General features: G+C 53.1%; 1 protein-coding gene across 3 annotated transcripts; it reads right to left on the bottom strand.

Moving 5' to 3' along the window:
• Positions 1 to 28: 28 nt before the first annotated feature.
• RNASEH1 (ribonuclease H1) lies at positions 29 to 18,473 on the bottom strand. Of its 3 annotated transcripts, XR_009344485.1 has the most exons (11): positions 18,258 to 18,473; positions 17,471 to 17,586; positions 14,533 to 14,691; positions 13,880 to 13,979; positions 12,646 to 12,700; positions 12,224 to 12,308; positions 11,538 to 11,662; positions 8,552 to 8,666; positions 3,647 to 3,846; positions 2,878 to 3,043; positions 29 to 1,972 (listed from the first exon to the last, which is right to left on the bottom strand). XR_009344485.1 is itself a non-coding variant. In XM_059132778.1 (9 exons), exons 1-8 carry the CDS (start codon positions 18,386 to 18,388, stop codon positions 8,580 to 8,582), a joined length of 858 nt encoding a protein of 285 aa, XP_058988761.1. In that variant the 5' UTR covers positions 18,389 to 18,473; the 3' UTR covers positions 3,615 to 3,846; positions 8,552 to 8,579. The 3 variants fall into 3 exon arrangements, 1 of the variants encoding a protein (XP_058988761.1); XR_009344486.1 differs by lacking the exon at positions 2,878 to 3,043; XM_059132778.1 differs by lacking the exons at positions 29 to 1,972; positions 2,878 to 3,043 and having other exon boundaries at positions 3,615 to 3,846.
• Positions 18,474 to 19,364: the final 891 nt, after the last annotated feature.

The raw sequence follows: 19,364 nt of genomic DNA, 5'->3' as shown, positions 1-19,364 counted from the left end.
GGTTTAAAAAGAAAATCACGACCAAATATAGGAGTAATAATCTCATTTCTCTATCATTCTGCATCTTTATTTTCATTTTTGTTCTTCTGCGCTTCAGCAAAACAATGGGGATGCCATGCACTCAATTCCATTCAGGAAAACCTGTCACCTAACAAAGCAAAGTTGTCTCACTGACACAGTCACAGAGCGGAGTCTCGGAAGAATCACACACACGGCCTCCGTGGCGGGGTCGTGCTGCCTGCGTGGCGAGCGGCGAGGACAGCCAGCACCCAAGGGGCAGAGGACCAGACCCCAACTTCATTTCCTCCCCCAAAAAGAGGAGACTGGGCTACACCAGGCATCCTTCACTGGGGCCCCAGCTCGGAGCCATTCACAGCGCCACCCATGCAGGGGGCAGGGGCTCATAGATTTCTCTCAATCCAGAGGCCAGAAGACCAAGATGGAGGGGTCAGCTGACTGGGTTTCTGGCTTCACTCTGTCCTCACGTGGCCTCTCCTGTTGTCGGCGGCAAGAGCAGGGAGGGAGTGAGCTCATTTGACTTAATTACTTCCTAGAGGCCCCCATCTCCAAACACAGCCGCGCCGTGGGTAGGGCGTCAACACGGGAACTCGGGGCCACAGTCATTCAGCCCGTCACAGCTCGGACTCAGGTGCTGGCCTCTGGGTCTTCAAGTGTGACGTTAAAGCACGTTGTGTACCCACAAGAGGCACTGTGCCTGTTCTGGGTCCCCAAGTACCAAGGATGCGGGGGCCCGAGGAGCCTGTGGGACCCGAGGATGCGGATGTGAAGGCAGAGGCTGGATGTCAAAACCACAGCGAGCCCTGCCCCACTGCTCCAGGCTTTCCGCCCGCGGTGGTCCTGCGGGTGGGCGCGCCGTCCCCTCCGTCTTCCAGGAAAACACAGCTCTAAAATCGCTCCTGGGCGCCTGGGTGGCTCAGTGGGTTAAGCCGCTGCCTTCGGCTCAGGTCATGATCTCAGGGTCCTGGGATCGAGTCCCGCATCGGGCTCTCTGCTCGGCAGGGAGCCTGCTTCCCTCTCTCTCTCTCTGCCTGCCTCTCCATCTACTTGTGATTTTTCTCTGTCAAATAAATAAATAAAATCTTAAAAAAAAAATAAATAAAATAAAATCGCTCCTGTATTTGAGCATTTATTCCGACATGACTCAAAATCAAGAGGACAGGCAGGGGCTCACACGCGGAGCACAGGCAGGGGCTCACACGCGGAGGACAGGCAGGGGCTCACACGCGGAGAGGCCTCCTCCGTGCACCTGCTCCCGCCCACCCTGGCCTCCGCAGGGTGCCCTCCGCTCTGGCACCGATGCACCAAGCCCTCCGCGCACCGCCCGAGGCCACGGCGGCTGCCCCCGTATGCTTTCCTGCTCAGGGACTGCGAATCCCGTCTTCGCCTGGATGCCCGCAGGCGGACCTGCACGGCAAGTTCCGAACAGCAGCGAAGGCTGGGTCAAAGCTACCCGCGCTCCTCTCAGCAGGCAGCGAACTTCATTTTGTGCTGCCCACGCCGGCATGGAAGTGCGTGGTTTCCAGCAGCCTCCCGGACTGCTGGTTTTGCGAATAAATCCTGTATTACAAGGTACTGATAGGCTACAGGGAGGTCTCGGTGCAGTCAGTCTGCAGTCTTTCCTTGCTCGAGGGTGCGAGTGCTTTATGACCGGCCATTCTATTATTAGGCATTTTCTCACTTTCTACTTTAGGTATCAGAGAAATGAGCCTCCTGTCACAGCAGTTCCATTTTTTTTTTTCAGAATTTGTCCATGCTTAGGTCTTTTTAAAGTTTTTTTAGTTCAAGGGGTGCCTGTGGCTCGGTCGGGAAAGCATCCAACTCTTGATTTTGGCTCAGGTCATGATCTCAGGGTCGGGAGACTGAGCTCCCCGTTGGGCTCTGCGTTCAGTGTGGGGCCGGCTTAAGATTCTCTCCCTCCTCCACCTCTGCCCCCTCCTCCTGTGCATACCTACTAATAAAAAAAATAAATAATAATAAATAAAGCCGTTCATAACTTTTTGATTTTTATGTAGTCCTTAATTTTCTTTTATGGGTAATGGATTTTGAGTCCTGGGTAAAAAGGCTGTTTACACCACTGGTGATACGGCCCTTTCTACGACATTCTTGGGTACCCTTGGGATTAAGCGCTAGAGCTCTAGGAAACGCGGCCGGAGCCGGCACCTGCCAGTCCTCTCCCACTTTACTGAGCCTGTTAGTATTCGTCCAAGATCCTTCCTTCCACTGTGGCTCTCAGAAAGCACCAGGGAGGAACCCTAATTTTGAGGCCTATTTTGATGAAAGCTGAAGATCCCGCCATGTTCAGACGAGCGGTCCTGTGCCTCTCACTCGGCCTCCATCCCCTTGGCACACAAACCGCAGCTGTCTTCACAAACTGGCGCAGGTTCTCTGAAGTGTCTGAAGGCCTTCCAGGCACTGGGGACACAACACGGACAGGAGCCCCTGCCCGCCTGCTCCCCTGCTGGAGGGTGTGTCTGGGCGCCGGAGCCGCGGCCGGACGGAGAGCCAGATGCTCCGCTCTGACATCCGGCTCGCACCAGTTTCTGCAAGTCCCATCAGCACAGGACATGAAGCGGGGGCGTTATGGAGCAGCCTCGCCTCCTTGTTCCAGAACTACCGGAACAGGAGCATGAGGGAGACATGTAGCACGGAGGCCGAGGTCTTCCTCTGAAGGCCCCGGTTTGCCTGGCCCGGGACGCCATCGCTGCAAACGAGAGGAGCCTGTTTACGACCCCGCAAGCTGCCCAACCGCCAGCACTGGGGTTTTGGTTTGGTTCTACTTAGCTCAGTGGTCACGTGCCCGTCCCGAGGGACAGCACAGACCCTCTGGATTTTCTCAAAGCCCAGCAGTGGAGTCACCTCATCGTGCTGGCGCAGATGCTACAAATAACATGTGAACAGCCTCCATCTGGCAAGCGTCAAGCTCCCACTCTGAGAGCGGAGCGGCTCAGAAGCTTCTGCATTCCACGACGGAGGACTACGTCGTACACTGCGGTCACTCAGCTCCCTCCAGCTGCCGACAAAGCTGACAGAAGACACATTTCTAAAGCTGTTATGCAGCTTCGTTATGCAGCTACTTTTTATTTATTTATTCTTCGGTGTGGGGGGGGGGGATCTCAAGCGGGCTCCACGCTCAGTGCAGAGCCCAATGTGGGACGCAATTTCACAACCCTAAGGTCATGACCTGAGCCAAAGTCAAGAGCTGGCCGCTTAACCAACTGTAAGAGCACTTTTGGATCTTCCCAAATCTTCACCTGAAACAGAAGCACAGTCGTCTGGAACAAAGCTAGGGAACCAGCAGCACGGGACAGGGATGAATCCACGCCTGCCACGTGACCCCGCCCATCCCCCTCGAGAGAAGTAAAAGCACATGTTCGGGAAAAGACGAGTACATACATGATCACAGCAGCTTTATTTACAAGAGCCGCACCCGGAGGCCAAGCCAACGCCCGTGAACAGGAGGAGGGCCCACAGCCATGGTGCGCCCGAGCCGCGGATGCTCCGCAGTGACAGAAAGGAGTGAGCTGCAGACAGACGCAGCTGTGCCAATGCCAGAATGAGGACACGACGGAAAGAAGCTCCGGACACGAAAGGAGTTTATACTGTAGGACTCCGTTTATATAAATACCTTAGAAAATACAAATTATCTACAGAGACTGGAGGCAGACTGGTGGTCGCCCGAGGATGGGGTCCGGGACAGAAGGATTTCAAGGCGGTGTGAAAGAACCTGGGAGGGGACAGGCAGCTCCTGCGGGGGCTTCACCGCGGAATCCCAGGTCCGCTTTACACACGTGCCATCTGCTGTCCGTCGAGCGCACCTCCATAAAGCTGTTAGAAAGCAAAATGGTTTGGTGACTCCACAAAGCTGACACATGGAAATGAAGGACAGGGTCTGCCCACTGCAGCCTGCACACCTGTGGCACAGAGCACAGTGGGGCCACTGGGCCTCCAACGGCACCGACAGGTGTTCACTGCAGTGTCACAGGCCAGCTGGAGGCCAGCGGCTGGAGCGGGACAGCTGTCCCTACCCGGGTGGTGAAGAGCCACTGCAAGAAGGCCTGAGGGCTACAGCCATGGAGCCCGAGAGCCACTGCAGCTGACCCCACAGGGACCCACAGTGAGGGGCCAGACAGGAAGGGACAGTGGACAGAGGAAAGAGAAGGACTCGGTGCAGGTGCGGCAGGGCAGGAGCGGGGAGAGCGGGGAGAGCGCCGGAGGCCAGCCGCCATATTTTTAGCATGACTCCAAGTTCAACAGAAAAGAGAACTCTGTGAAGTGAGAGAAACTATCTGAACTAAATGTTCAGGAAAACGCACGATGGGAAAATACCAATCCCGCACAGAGCGAGTCTAAGAAAAAGGAGGAGAACAGACACCGCTACAGAGAGTGAGGGCAGGCCAGAAGGACGCACCCGGCAAGCAGACCAAAATGAGCTGCTTCAAAACCCGAGGAAAGCAGACGCAAGACCGGAGGACGACACACCGGCAGGAGCAACCGCCAGAAATAGGGCGGAGAACTCAAGGAGACTAGACGGGCAAGAAAAGAATTTCAGAAATGAGGATCAGAGCAAACACACACAACAAATAATGGCTTTAGAAACAGGACTCAACTGGAGAGCAAATTTTCGGAAACAAAAGAAACTTAAAAAGAGATGAAGGAGATTCAAGAAGAAGCAGACACAGAGGACGGACAAATCTGACTTCAACACAGAGAAACTGAGGTTCCCCAAAAGAAGGCCAAAACACGGAAACCTGAACACTGAGCCGCAGTTCCAGGAAACCTGAAACAGCGGATTGAACGCGCAGAGACGGAGAGCCCGCGCGCCCCCGCGAGCACCGACCCAGCGCAAGCACCACAGGACACCGTGTAACACAACCGTGGAAAACAGACCTCGGAACACTGAAGCCAAAAGGAGACATGACTTGCAAGGAAGACTCACTGGGCTTTTCATGCTGGGAAAAAATCAAAATAAAGATTCCAGATACTCAAGGGAGGAAAACGTGAGTCGAGGATTTCACACCCTACAAAACAGATTTCAAACAAAGCAAACAAATTAAGGTCAACGTGGGGAGGTCCGGGAGCACGGTTCCGAGAGGACACTGACCAAACGCTGCTGTGTAACCACGGACTACACACAGTGAGACGAGATGGGGCGGGGTGGGGGGAGATGTCACTGTGCAACGACTGACCATGTGCATGCAGTGCTGTACTATCAGAGCTATCAGAGTGGAACACGAATATGCGTGTCCCCGCACTGCTTGTTACAGCGCAGTAAAGCAAGTGTGCAATTAAGGAACTTCTGTCCCAGGATTCTCAGTGTGGAAGGAAGCACAGACACAACATGGAAGAGCTGACTACTCTGAAATCCCGAGTTCCTATTGGAAACATCCATAGGAGCTCAAGGACTTTATCTTTAAATGTGTGTACACGTGTAGGTTTTCTAACTCTGTGCACTGAAAAGCCCCAGAGGCAACGACCAACCCTACAGCGACAAGCACCGAGCATCTGAAATACCATTTCTGCCATTAAAAGAAATGGGGATTCTAGGGAGTCTGGGTGACTCAGTCAGAACAGCACGCAACTCCTGATTTGGGGGTCGTGATTTCAAGCCCCACACTGGGTACAGAGATTACTTACAAAAAAAAACAAAAAGAAAGAAAGAAGCTAGAGTTTGAGAAAGAGGCAATCCCAGATCTGGAGCCGGAGAAGTACCAGATGGGTCTGGAGCACCTTCACACGGGACTGCAGTGGGGCTGAGGGCTGGGGGCTGGGGGCACACGCATGTAGGGTCTGCACATGCATGCGGGTGTGCACGCACGGACTGCGAGTGAGCCTACTGTGTACACCTGTGCGGTCAGTGCACGTGTGTGTGCACATGAACATCAAAACAAATAAAGAGGGGCGCCTGGGTGGCTCAGTGGGTTAAGCCTCTGCCTTCGGCTCAGGTCATGATCTCAGGGTCCTGGGATGGAGCCCCACATCGGGCTCTCTGCTCAGCCGAGAGCCTGCTTCCCCCTCTCTCTCTGCCTGCCTCTCTGCCTCCTTGTGATCTCTCTCTGTCAAATAAATAAATAAAATCTTTATAAAAAAAATAAAAAATAATAATAAAACAAAACAAAAAAACAAATAAAGAGCCAACCTGAAGATCCTCCTGCTACAGGCCAAAGAAGCTACAATTTGGGTTCAATAAAGAAAGTGCAATGACCTGAAACCTATCCAGAAGGCTCAGGTAAATGAGTTCATGACACACATGTGTTGTAAGAACGTATGAATACGAGCGAGTTGAGAGGCAACGTGGGCAGTGTGGGGGGCAGGGAAGGAAAAACTGAAACAAGACGGGATCAGGAGGGAGACAAACCGTAAGAGACTCTTAATCTCACAAAACAAACTGAGGGTTGCCAACGGCAGGGGCGGGCAGGGAGGCGGGTAGGGAGAGGGTGGCTGGGTTAGGGACGTTGGGGAAGGCATGTGCTATGATGAGTGCTGCGAAGTGTGTAAACCTGGCGACTCACAGACCTGTGCCCCTGGGGCTAATAATACATTCTATGTTAATAAAAAAATTAAAAAAAAAAAAAAAAAAAGCATGGGGGTGCCTGGGTGGCTCAGTGGTTTAAAGCCTCTGCCTTCGGCTCAGGTCATGATCCCAGGGTCCTGGGATCCAGCCCCGCATCGGGATCTCTGCTCAGCGGGGAGCCTGCTTCCTCCTCCTTCCTCTCTCTCTGACCACCTCTCTGCCTGCTTGTGATCTCTGTCCGTCAAAAGAATAAATAAAATCTTAAAAAAAAAAAGTATGAATAAAAAACCTTAAGTGGCCACCTTCTAAGGACGACAGGGAACTAATTAGCTTTGCACTTATCCTGCCTTTCCTAATCGAGCACCACTGGGTAACCAAATAGCAGATGAGAGGCCGCATCTTCTAAAACCAACCCAGCCAATAAATGTCAGCAAAATCACAGCGTATCACCATTTTAGAGGCTCTGAACCATGAACAGACCGACGCACTGGGCACTGGCAGCACCAACCCCAGGAAAATGCGAAGAGCCTGTACCTGCAGATGAAAACACGCGGCTGTTTACCACTCGCTGGAGGTGTGGAGCCTGATTCTCGTCAGCCTCTGGGTCCAGCTCCCAATTTACGGGAAGTACAGAGGCCAGAAAAATGCTGGACCGTGCCAGGACAATGTATATGGCAAAACCTAGACCATGGGAATCAACAGGACCAATGGCCCAGGTTCCTCCACAGGTAACCCTCACAAGGAGACCAATATATGCAATAAAGAGACTTCAGAAACACAGAGTCTAAAAAAAGTAGACAAGGTTCAGTTACCACGAAGAAACACAAATAAGTCATTTCTATAGCAGTCAGGATTCGCTTCGGAGGGGAGGGGCTGGGGTTGGAGAAGCACATGGAGAGCCTTCTGGGGTGTCTGGCCAAGTTTTAGTTCTTGGCCTGAGGGGAGGTCATCAGGGTGTTCACCTTATACAAACGACAACTTGAGGCGCTAAACACTTGTGTCATTTTCTGTGCCTTTTTATGATAAAGTAGTAAGAAAAAAAATGAGGTGCCTGCGTGGCTCTGTCGATTGTCTGCCTCTGGCTCGGGTCATGATCCCAGGGCGCGGGGATTGAGCCCCAGGTCAGGCTCCCTGCTCAGCAGGGAGTCTGCTTCTCCCCAAGCCTCCCCACACCCGCCTTGTGCTCTCTCTCACTCTCTCTCAAATAAAAATAAAATCTTAAAAAATAATAAATTTAATAAATTTAAATTTTTTTTTAAATGATCAGACCAAACTTTAACTCGCATTGTGCTTTTTTTTTTTTTTTAAGTAGGTGCCACATCCCGTGTGGAGCCCAATGTGGGGCTTGAACTCACGACCCTGCAATCAGGACCTAAGCTGGGATCCAGAGCCAGATGCTTAATTGCCTGAGCCACTGAGGGGCCCCTGCTTGCATAGTGCTTTTAACAAAAACAGGCCAAGAAATTTTAGAAGATTTACTCCTACATCTTGCTCTGTAAGACGCTCCCAGATGGCAGTCAGGCTGCCGGGGTCGCATGCATGCTTGCCTTGTACCAGACCCAGCCTGCTAAGACCCAGCCCGCACTCGCTTGGCCGAGGCCTGGGCCCAGGCATGGGCTGCAGCCACCAAGGAGCACTGCCTTGCTCTAATCCACAGGTACGTGCGAGTCCACCGGCACACTCTGAGACTCAGTCCTGCCAACGAGAAGGTTAATGAACACTTTCAGAACACTCCCGGACCTTGTCTGTCTTCAAATCACTGATTACATCAAAGTCCTAAAATTTCTGTCCAGATGGCAATGAAACTGTGAATGGCATCAAACCCAGTAAAGCATAATGCTGAAATTTCAAGTCGTGCTCAAATCCTGAAGGATGTCAATTTGTTAGAATTTAACCACCTTTTATCATAGGGTATCCCGGAATGACGGATTTATTACCTTTTTGCGGGTTGTATCTGCCCATCTAGTGCAAGTTTTATTTTTCACACCAGTAAGGAAAGGCAAGCAAAGAGCCACTCACTCAAGTTGTCCAAGAATGACGACCTTGCTCAGTCCTCAGATCGCTTTGCTCCTTCTCGTGCTAATCTGTCCGCCTCTTCATTGCCTACAAATCCCGAATGACCAGGAACATGCATCTGTGAAATAAATTTATTTTTCCTTTTACCTTTCCTGGTTGTTTTTACACAAGCAACACACAAGTACATCCTGACTCTTCCCAGTGGGGGCAGGGGGAGGACGCTCCTCCCCCAAGACCCCCCCTCCACGGTTCTGCATGGCAACCTGTATGCCCTACAGACAGACACAGTGCAGGCACTTACAAAAATCCCATTTTGATTCTGACAAATTGGATCGTACTGTTTTTACTAATTTTTATAACCTGAATGATGGAACTTGGAAAGCTTTCCAAGTAAAACGTATGTATGTATAGACCAGGACAGGTATATATCCAAAACACATACTTCACTTTCTTCACATGCTGTCAGAAAGACGAGATCCAATTATGTGATTTTTTTTTTTTTTCTAAGTAGGCTCTACAACCAACGTGAGGCCAACGTGGGACTTGATCCCACGACGGTGAGATCCAGACCTGAGCGGAGATCGAGTCAGACCCTTAACCCACTGAGCCACCCAGTGGCTCAGCACTTCTGTGCTTTAACCACTGTTTCCATTACACTGGGGAAGGGCAGATTTAAACTTTACATCACCAAGCTGTTCTCAGTGGTCCTGGAGTCAAAGCAACACAGAGTTAAGACAATGGTTGCAGTTTAACTTGCTCTGTATTGTTGGAAACAAGTTTGGTTGTTTGTTTTTTTTTAAGATTTTACTTATTTGACAGAGACAGAGCAATAGAGCATGAGCAGTGGGGAGGGCCAGAGGGAAAGGGAGAAGCCAACTTCCCACTCGGCAGGGAACGCAACACAGGGCTTGAGCCCAGAACCCTGAGATCATGACCGGAGTAGAAACCAAGAGACACTCAACTGACTGAGACAGCCAGGCTCCCCTGATACCTTGTGCTTTTATATAGGACAGATTCATACGGAGGATGTGCGGGTAGAGAGTCAGACTGTAGATCTGCTGGAAATTTTATTTCCTAAGAACAATTTTATTTTTTATAGTTTTTTTAAAAAGATTTTATTTATTTATTTGAGAGAGTGGAGATCGGAAGAGAGAGCGTGAGCAGGGAGGAGAGGGAGAAGCAGGCTCCCCGCTGAGCAAGCAGCCTGATGCAGGGCTTGAGGCCACTGGGATTATGACATGAGCCAAAGGCATTCACTTAATTGATGCAGCCACCCAGGCGCCCCCTGAAAAGGGAGTTTTTTCTTTTCTTTTCTTTTTTTTTTTTTAAATTTATTTGACAGAGAGAGATCACAAGTTGGCAGAGCAGCAGGCAGGGCAGGGGCGGGGGGTGGGTGGGAAGCAGGCTCCCTGCTGAGCAGAGGGCCGATGTGGGGCTCAATCCCAAGACCCTGAGATCATGACCCGAGCCAAAGGCAGAGGCTGAACCCACTGAGCCACCCAGGCGCCCCTGAAAAAACAGTTTTAATAAAAACTATCTATTGGGGAGCCTGGATGGCTCAGTTAGTTCAGCCTCTGCCTTCGGCTCGGGTCATGATCCTGGGGTCCTGGGATTGAGCCCAGCGTTGGGCTCCCTGCTTGGCGGGAAGCCTGCTTCTCCCTCTTCCACTCCCCCTGCTCATGTTCCCTCTCTCGCTGTCTCTCTGTCATATAAATAAAAAAAAAAATCTTTAAAAAGAAATAAAAATAAAAACTATCTATTAATAAGAAAAATATTTCCGTTTTGGAAAAAAAGTCATGTCCCTAAAGTCTTATCACACTTTAATTTGAACAAAATACCTTATAAATTAGTTTTATTTTGACATTATGGCTGATTCTAAAGAAACCAACAGGCTGACTCTCACCAAGCCACTTTAACAGTGATGAGGTTCATGAAGGGTAGTGGGAAGAAAGGCAGGTAGGGCCAAGCGTCCTCCCGACCACCGAACCAAGAGGAAACAAGCGTGAAAAGGACTTTACACCGCTCTGGAAAGAGCCCTCCACCCTTTCCCACGCTGATGACAAAAACTTGATTGGGCGACAGGCACAGGGAGGGTCAATCAGATTAAAACAGCCTTCCGACAAGCCCAGAAACCCCCTGGACTTAGAAACGCTGGTCCCCTCCCTCTTTGGGAGCGTCGTACTGTCCGTCACTCTGAACTTCGCTTGGCTGCCCAGCACTCTTCATCTGGCCTACGTCTTCATTCTTCCAAGCAGCATGACCACAACTGCAGGCACCGAAGGAAAAAAGTCCTGCAACATGACATGCGCCCAGACGAGGCCCTCCCAAGCATCGCCGAGACAACGGGAGGACACTGAACCCCCCTCAGTCACGCGGCCCGAGCGGTGTGTTCTACACACAATCACAGCAATAACAAACAGTGTCACTTGCAGGATGATCAAGACCCAAATATGTTGCAATTTCTAACACACGCTATGGTATTAATGTTATGTAAACTTTAAGTCATTAAATCACCTACAGACAGTACTAGTCTCCCCAGTTAACTCCGAATATTTGGTCCTAGACACCTGGGTGGCTCAGGCAGTTAAATGTCCAACTCTTTTTTTTTTTTTTTTTTTTTAAAGATTTTATTTATTTATTTGACAGACAGAGATCACAAGTAGGCAGAGAGGCAGGCAGAGAGAGAGGAGGAAGCAGGCTCCCTGCTGAGCAGAGAGCCCGATGCGGGACTCGATCCCAGGACCCTGAGATCATGACCTGAGCCGAAGGCAGCGGCTTAACCCACTGAGCCACCCAAGCGCCCCAAATGTCCAACTCTTGATTTCGGCTCAGGTCATGATCTCAGGGCTGCGAGACCGAGCCCCCGTCGGGCTCCACACGGAGCGTAGGGCCTGCTTAGGGTTCTCTCTCTGCTGCCACCCCCACCTTCTCTCACCCGAGCGTCTGGTCCTCACAGCCATGTAAGAGGACCGGTTCGGACAACACGCACCCACTGGATGTCCATGCCCTGGGCGAGCTGCTCCAGCGCCACGAAGTCCTCCCTGTTGATCACCTCCTTCCCCGTGCTTGTCTTCCACCCGTTCTTCTTCCAGCCTTGAACCCAGTTAGTGATGCCTACAAGAAACGCACACAGTCCGCTGAGCTCGCCTGTCCTGGTCTCTTCCTCCCTTCCACCTGCTCTACTCGTCTCCGCAGGGGCATGGACCTGCCGCTGGCCCACACAGGCTGGACTCCGGGGGCACACGCCCGGCACACTCCTCTGCTTACCCCTCGGCCTGGACTGGTGCTGACCCACAGCTCCCAGCTTAAGAGGACACGGCTCTGCTTCTTCAACCCCCTCCCCGCGTCCTAAACATGATTATTTCTCAAAGGAGCCGTCAGCACGCCACCTTCACTTACTTATGCGTGTTTACACTCGAAGGACTACAAAAGCAGAGACACAGCTACCCGCTGCCCTATCCTAGGAGCCTGGCGAAGACATGTCTAATGTGGCAAACTCCAGAGCAGCAGATCTGGGCTCCAGAATCCCCGGTTTTCTCTTTATACCGGACAAACCAATGGTTGTCTTCATTCACCATTTGGGTCCTGCCCTGATACACCTCCCATAGGAGAAGGAAATACCTGTTTCCCTTCATGTTTACCAGGAAACACCAGAAGTAAAATGTAGAAACTTACCATTTATAGTAAACATACTGTCCGTATACAGAACCAGCTTCTTGATGTTTTGAGCCTTTGCCTGCTCGATGGCTTTGCAGGCTGCCTTAAAGAAAGAGGTCAGTCATCATGCTACAGAAGTTGTCCGATTTTCAACATTACCGAAGTTCAAAATCACTTCGCTATTTAAACATTCCTTCTTTTTCTGTGCTAAGTGTAATGATTATGCGCTCTGCGTGAAATAATGCCACACATATGGTTCTGTTTGTGCATCTATGGGAAATAGCTTTTAAAACTTTTCTGGAAAATTCCTATCCATCAGAGTCACTAGTAACCCCAAACCAAGTTTCTTCTGGACTTTGAGTATCCTGTGCGCACACAGTGTACGCGGATCGCTGCTACGATGGTCTTACTCTCAGTGGGAAATGTGTCCGACAACTTACATGAATTTCTGCTCTTTGGTTGGTCTGCCGTCCAGGAAGCCTAATGCCTATGTTCCTGGTTGCAAAACAATACAAAGGAAAATGAAATCAATTAAAAAAGCTAATTCCCAAAGGGATTCCTTAAGCCTCTCAATGGAGGACAGGCTTGATACATTTTTTTGACATATGAAAGCATCATACAAATATACAGCCTTTAAAAACCAAACCAAGAGGGGCGCCTGGGTAGCTCAGTGGGTCAAGCCGCTGCCTTCGGCTCAGGTCATGATCTCAGGGTCCTGGGATCGAGTCCCGCATCGGGTTCTCTGCTCAGCAGGGAGCCTGCTTCCCCCTCTCTCTCTGCCTGCCTCTCCATCTACTTGTGATTTCTCTCTGTCAAATAAATAAATGAAATCTTAAAAAAAAAAAAAAAAAAACAAACACCAAACCAAGAGTACTAGCATTTTATGGAAAAGCACCAAGGTATAGTCTTGTGAAGAATACTGGGCCAGAAATCAGAAGCAAAGTTTTCTTTCTGGCCCTGCAATTCATTAGTGTGGGGTCCTGGGTGAGCACTAAGCCCACAGACACTCAGTGCCACACAAGCTGGTTGCTTCTTAGAGGGTTTGCAGCTAAAATGAGATCTCAAAGGGAAAGAACTCTATAGACCACAAGTCGAGAGAAATATAAAGTCTTACTCAACAGTTTATACTCCATTATGCCCAACACTGCTGTGGGCACCTGGAAATGCTGGAGACAAAGCTCAGAGCTGATGTGGCTACTTCACAGGCTCAAATTCGTCTTTTACACTGAATCTTAGGGCTGCCCAGGGTATCTGAATGATCACGCTTTGCATCCCCCTGAGCTTGTGCCTTGTGAAAAACTAGAGGGCACCTCTAAGCTCACACGTCCTCAGAAGAGTCTTGGGAACATGACAGGTTCCAAGACTGGCAACCTTGGACGTCCTTGCCAGAACCATCCCGCAGGAGGCATGTGACTCTCCTACGGGGCAGGGAAGTCATTTTGGTAGAAGATGTCATCAGCGAGACACAGAAACTCCCCTAGATTCAGGGTGAAGAAAGCCATGCTGAGGTAATTTACATTCTGAAGAACAAGCTATCAGTGTCGACATGAACCAAAGCTTGCTCCTTTGCAACCTCTGTCAAAGCTAACCAAATAATCAGCAGATCTCGTGTCACTCCTTGCCAAGTTTTAGACTGAGATTCACTTAGACTTGAAGCCTTTTTTGTTTACTCACAAAGGATGGCCGGGCCCCCAGTAAACACCGATGCCTGCTCGTGCCCTCCTCCGCCCGTTACTGGAGCAGCAGCCATCAGTGTAGACGACAACAAATTCTCCTAAAAGAGGGAGTTTCATAAGTGGCACTGGAACCAAAGCACAAAAAACTGAGACTCATTTAACAAATTCACTAAGCTTGAATTCACATTTTAACTGAGAGAGTATGTACAATGTGATCTATATTCTCTCTCTAGAAAAACAGGATCAGTCCCTTATAAAAGGGGCCCTCAACACCTTTTGATTAGCATGCCCTCCTATCTTGGATATGGCAATTTAAAGGTAAATTAAAGGTAAAGGCAGGCCTTTTGTGAACTCAGAACCCGCTGCTGTTGCATTCCCCACTACAGAGGTCAGAACAGTGTCGCCATCCCTCTCCCCACACTCACTCCCCGGAGCCGTCTTTGCAAACAAGTAGTGTCTTCGCATGATAAGGACCTGTCCCCCTGAAGGTCTAGTCCTCTGACAAATGTTGGTCTGATTTTTTTTTTCTCCGTATATTTGCCTCTAATAAACTACAGTCCCGTGTTTGCTTTGTTCCATCAAGACAGAGGCTCAGGGGCACCTTGGAGTCATGATTATTATATGGAAAACTAAAAAATCCAAGATAAATACCCATGTAAGAAAATGTGCTTTTGTCAACCAAAGGCACGGATCCCGTGGTCTGTCTTGCCTGCTTTGCACAGGGCTCTGCGTTTTCATCTCCATCCGAGGGCTCACGGAGTCGCTTGTTGGCTTTCACTTGTGATTCTTGTTCATGCTTATCTTCTGTCCCTGAAAGATCAAGTCTACTCAAAAAGGAGGAAAAAACTAACACAACATGAAATGCTTAACAATCCAGAAATTCAGTATGTGACTTAGTATCACTAAATCAGACTTAAGTATGCTCTGCGGCCCTACAAAGAGGAAATCGCTTAGGACAGTCCATACCGTGTCAGATTTTCAAGTCCTATGAGATTACTCTAAAGTTTCCCTAAGCTCGACAAGGCGATAGGAACACAGGAGCAACACCTCTGTTAAAGCAGAAACCTGGTTTTGAGATAGTAGAGAGAGCAAAGGTTTGAATCCCACCGGGATGGTGGGCCGTTTGACTACCTGAGGGACTCTGTCCCCAGAAAGAAAACAAGGACTCGAATTTTGTAGATGGGATTACTCTAGGTACGTCAACCCCATCAATGCCAAGTTGAGAACCTCCAGGAAATCTGAGAGGGCATGGGTAACTGGACCTTAAGTCAGGAGACAGTGGGCCACACTGACAACAGGAAGCAGAAGCGCAACAGCAGAAGGGACCAGGCCCCTTCAGGGCGGCGGCTACAGAGCTTTCCTTCAGGAGCCCAGCCATGGGATGCAGGCTTAATCCCACAGGCTTCTCACACTCTCCCTCAGGTTGTGTGGGAGCAGCGTTTCCTACATTCTCATTTTATGGAGTGGGAACAGAGGCACAGAAGAAGCAGCCAAGCTTATCTGCAAAACCACCACCAAGCCCCACACTACAGAATTCATTTTAAGCTCATCCCTAAAGCAGGGACGGAGAAATGGGGCTCCAGTGTTGACGGAACCCTTACCACGTGTCCGAGCCTGCCTGCAGTAGCTTCTCCACCCACACCTGGCAGAAGACTGCCACAGGTTATCTAGGCAAAATCTGACCGGAGCCACTATGGAGGGCAATGTTTGGGTCTCCACTCTGCGGTATTTACCTTTAAAATATTCCTCTGGGGGGGGGGGGCGCCTGAGTGGCTCAGTCGGCTCAGGTCACAGACCTGAGTGCAGGGACCTAGCCCGGCACCCGGCTCCCTGCTCAGTGGGGAGTCCGCGTCTCCCTCTCCCTGCAGCTCCCCCTGCTTTGCTCTTTCTCTCACTCTCGCTCTATCTCAAATAAATAAACTCTCGAAAGAAAAATATTCCTCTAGGGACTCTACGTAAGTAAACCCCAAAACACAAGTACAAATCAAAGGGTAATTTTGTAGAAGTTTAATGCCAATATAAATATTGACTTTATTTGTAATAACATAGAAAGTTAAATCGGAATCCAAGTTTTTAAAGGACAGACAAGACTCTGAAAGAAAAGGAGCCCATTTCGTCAGATAATTTTCCCTTCACAAAATTGGATTGAGTAAGTTAACCCCAAATCAATTTACAAAAATCATGGTAACCGCCAAATAGCTCAAGAATCCCAAAATAAAAATATACGTCACATTAAGAGAAAATTTGGGAAAGGGGCTACCACTTTTGCTTTGACCCAGTTTGGAAGGTGAAAGATGTTCAATCCCAATTCATATATGTAAGTCACTAACGTGGAGATCTCTGAGCTTTCAGAAAGATGATTCATAAAGAACTGTCTTGCCTTAGGACTGAGAGCACCTGATAAACAGAAACTTACTTCTGGTGCAAGAACTGAAGTATGAATGAAAGACTGAGTGGTTAAGGCAAAAGAGCAGTGAGAAGGAAGCATTGAGAACCCAGCTGAGACAAGAACCTTACTTGCGCATTTGTTTTCTGTCCCAAACCGACCTCTCCACCGGGGCAGAAAATGGTAACAGCCACAGCGCAACTTCCTTCGAAGCTGCTGGGCAGAGGGTGAAGCAGATCACAGTGAGTGAGGTTCCGCCCTGCTCCTGCCCCGCCTGGTCGGGCAGGGTGGATTCCTAAACGCGACTCCTCTCTGACCACCACTGTCACGGCCTCCCGAAGGAGCCGCTGTCCAGAGCCGGCGCATCTCAGAGGGACTGTGGAGTGTCTGGCCGAAAAACATGGATTCAAACTCGTCTCTCTTCTCAATCCACTAGTAAAAAAATCTGTGAGTCAAGCTAATGAGACAATTTACCCCCGAACCTGGGGGTCTGAAGGCCCGCCCAGTCGAAAATCGGTATAATCTGTGACTCCTCAAACACTCAGCGGCTACTGGTACCTACTGTTACCTGGGAGGGCCGCTGTGAACAGCGGACTCCCACGTGGTGTCTCACATGCCGCCGTCTCACAACAAAGTACCAGAGAACAGGCGATGTCAGCAAGGGGCGCCGCGGTGGCCCGGCGGACGAGGCGTCTGCCTGGAGTCGAGATCCCGGGCGCTGGGCTCCCTGCTCGGCAGGGCGTCTGCCTCTCCTCCTTCCTCTGCTCCTCCCCTGCTCACGCCTGTACTCTCTCTCGCAATAAATAAAATGCTTTCAAAAAGAAAATGTCAGGAAAACCCTGAGGAAGAACACGTGGGCGGCTCGGTCGGCGGGGTCTGCTTCTGGCTCAGGTCGGATCCGCAGTCCTGGGATCGAATCCCACACCCGACTCCTTGCTCCGCAGGGAGCCCGCTTCTCCCCTGCCTGCCCCGTCCCCGCTTGCGCGCGCGGACAAATCATAAACAAAATGCTAAGACACACTTAAAGATGAAGTCCAGGAAGCCCCGCGCGGAGGAGCCCCCGCCTCCCGGCCGTCCCCAGCGCCGCTCCAGCCGACGCCGCTAAGCCCAGGTGCTCTGCGGCCGCCCCGCCGAGACGCGGTTCCCGCGGGCTGCCGAGACGGCCCGGCTGCGCGAGGCCGCGGACACGAGCGCACACGCTACCTTCCGCGCCGCCCGGGCCGGCGGGCCGCCCGACGAAGGCCCAGGCCTCCTCCTCCGTGGCAAACTTCTTAAAGCGCGCGGCCGGGAAGCGGTCCACCTGCGCCCTGCACTCGCTCCTGCAACAGAGCGCCGCGTTACCGCCCGCCCCTCCCGGCCCCGCCGGCCCCTCCCGGGTCGGGACCGCGCGACCCGCGCTGCGCTGCCCGCGCCGCGGGGCCTGCAGTCCGGTCCCGGCGCCGCCCGCGCCCTGGGCGCCCTGCGCCGGCCGACCCACGCCCGCGCGTCCGGGGCTCCGTCTCCAAACGCCCCAGAAGCGCTGGGCCGGGCCGGGTCTGAAGACGGGCCCCGTTAACCCTTTCCGGACGCGTCCGCGGCGCCTCCGCTCGTCCGCCCCAACGCAGGAGCGCGACCCCGGGCTCCTCCCGAGCGCGGCGGCCCCGACGCAGCGGCGACCCCCGCACGGCGCCAACCCGGCTCAAGGGCCGTGCCAGGGATCCGAGCTTGGCCCGGGAAAGGCGACCTTTCCGAGGACCCCGAGGGACAGGCCAGGCGCGGCCGCAGGCGGACGACGTGCGGCCGCCGGGGAACGTCCCCGGACGCACGCGGGCAGGGTCAGCGAAACCGCGTCGGGGCCGGCGGCCGGGACCGGCGCGCCCACGTCCGCGGAGGCCGGCGGCGGCGGGGCTCCCGGGCGCTCCAGCCCGGGCCGCAGGCCGCAGCCCGGGGCCAGTCCCGAGAGCCGCTCGCGGCCGCCCCGGCTCGGCCTCGGAGAGCGCGGCCCACTCACCAGGTCTGGAAGACCCCGGCCTTGCGGCCCCTCCTCACGGCATAAAACATGCTGAGGCCGCTGCGGCCGCCGGAGCTACCGCGCACCGCGGCCAAAGCAACCCTGCGCGCCGCGCCCAGAAGCCGGGTCATGGCCCACAGCCGGCCATCGCCCCGCCGCTTCGCTTCGCCGCTCGCGCCTCCACCACCAGACCCAACTTCCGGCGACGGCGCGGAGAGATGACGCGCGACCCCCTGCGGGGCGGGGCCGGGGGGCGGAGAGACTAGGGCCGGGTGCGTTCTCGGCTCAGTTTCCCGGAAGTCAGGGAGAAAGCCGGGTCTGGGCGGTCCCGGAAGGGGTGGGATCTACAGGGGTGGGTGGGGACTAAGGTGGGGTGGGCGGGGCGGTGAGGGGCGTGGTCGGGGCCGCAGGAGGGGCGGGGTCGGGGCGGGGTCGGGGCGGGGTCGGGGCGGGGTCGGGGCGGGGTGGGAGGGCGGGCCGGCTGGAGGCTCCTGCGCCCGCCGCTCCGCGCCCCGCGGCGGTTTGCCGGCCGGTCCCGGTCGCTCCGCGCAGTCCGGGCTGTGCAGCTGAAGGAGCGGGTGGCTTTCCTCCTAACTGCCGTCGTGGCCGGAGGACTGGCACCGGCGACGGAAGAGAGAGCCGCGGCCGGAGGGAAGGGGAGCGCCCACCCACGCGGGTGCGTGGCCAAAGCCAGTGCCCTGGGACCCAGGGGGACAATTTAGTGGCAAAAGCAGTTAGTTAGCTTCTGCCTGCTTCTTGACTTTTCGCGCGGTGAGCAAAACCACTTCTCGGAAAAGCCGTGTCCGCGGACAAGCCTCGGTGATCCAACGACCCTGGTGTCCTCCGGGCGCTCCGTCGGGCCGACCTCACCGGACACCTGCGGTCCTCGGCCCAGGCGCGGGGACGCGCGGCTGAGTGCGGCGGGCTGAGTGCGGGCGTCCGCGGGGGACGGGGACGCGCGGGGGCGGGGACGGGGGCGCGGGGACGGGGACGCTCGGGGACGGGGACGCGCGGGGACGGGGATGCGGGGGATGGGGACGCGAGGCACGGGGACGCGCGGGGCACGGGGACGCGGGGCACGGGGACGCGCGGGCGAGGGAGCCGGCC

The sequence above is a fragment of the Mustela lutreola genome, chromosome 9, assembly GCF_030435805.1.
Source record: "Mustela lutreola isolate mMusLut2 chromosome 9, mMusLut2.pri, whole genome shotgun sequence".
Classification (NCBI taxonomy): Eukaryota; Metazoa; Chordata; class Mammalia; order Carnivora; family Mustelidae; genus Mustela; species Mustela lutreola.
The sequence above is the reverse complement of the archived record's forward strand: the minus strand, read 5'-3'. Positions and strand labels throughout refer to the sequence as shown.

Coding starts and splice junctions, on each gene's coding strand:
- RNASEH1 (XM_059132778.1), bottom strand. CDS start 18,388: ATGACCCGGCTTCTGGGCGCGGCGCGCAGGGTTGCTTTGGCCGCGGTG. Junction 14,692..17,470: donor CGGCCCGGGCGGCGCGGAAG/GTAGCGTGTGCG, acceptor TTGATCTTTCAG/GGACAGAAGATAAGCATGAA. Junction 11,663..12,223: donor CAGTATGTTTACTATAAATG/GTAAGTTTCTAC, acceptor CGTTTCTTGTAG/GCATCACTAACTGGGTTCAA.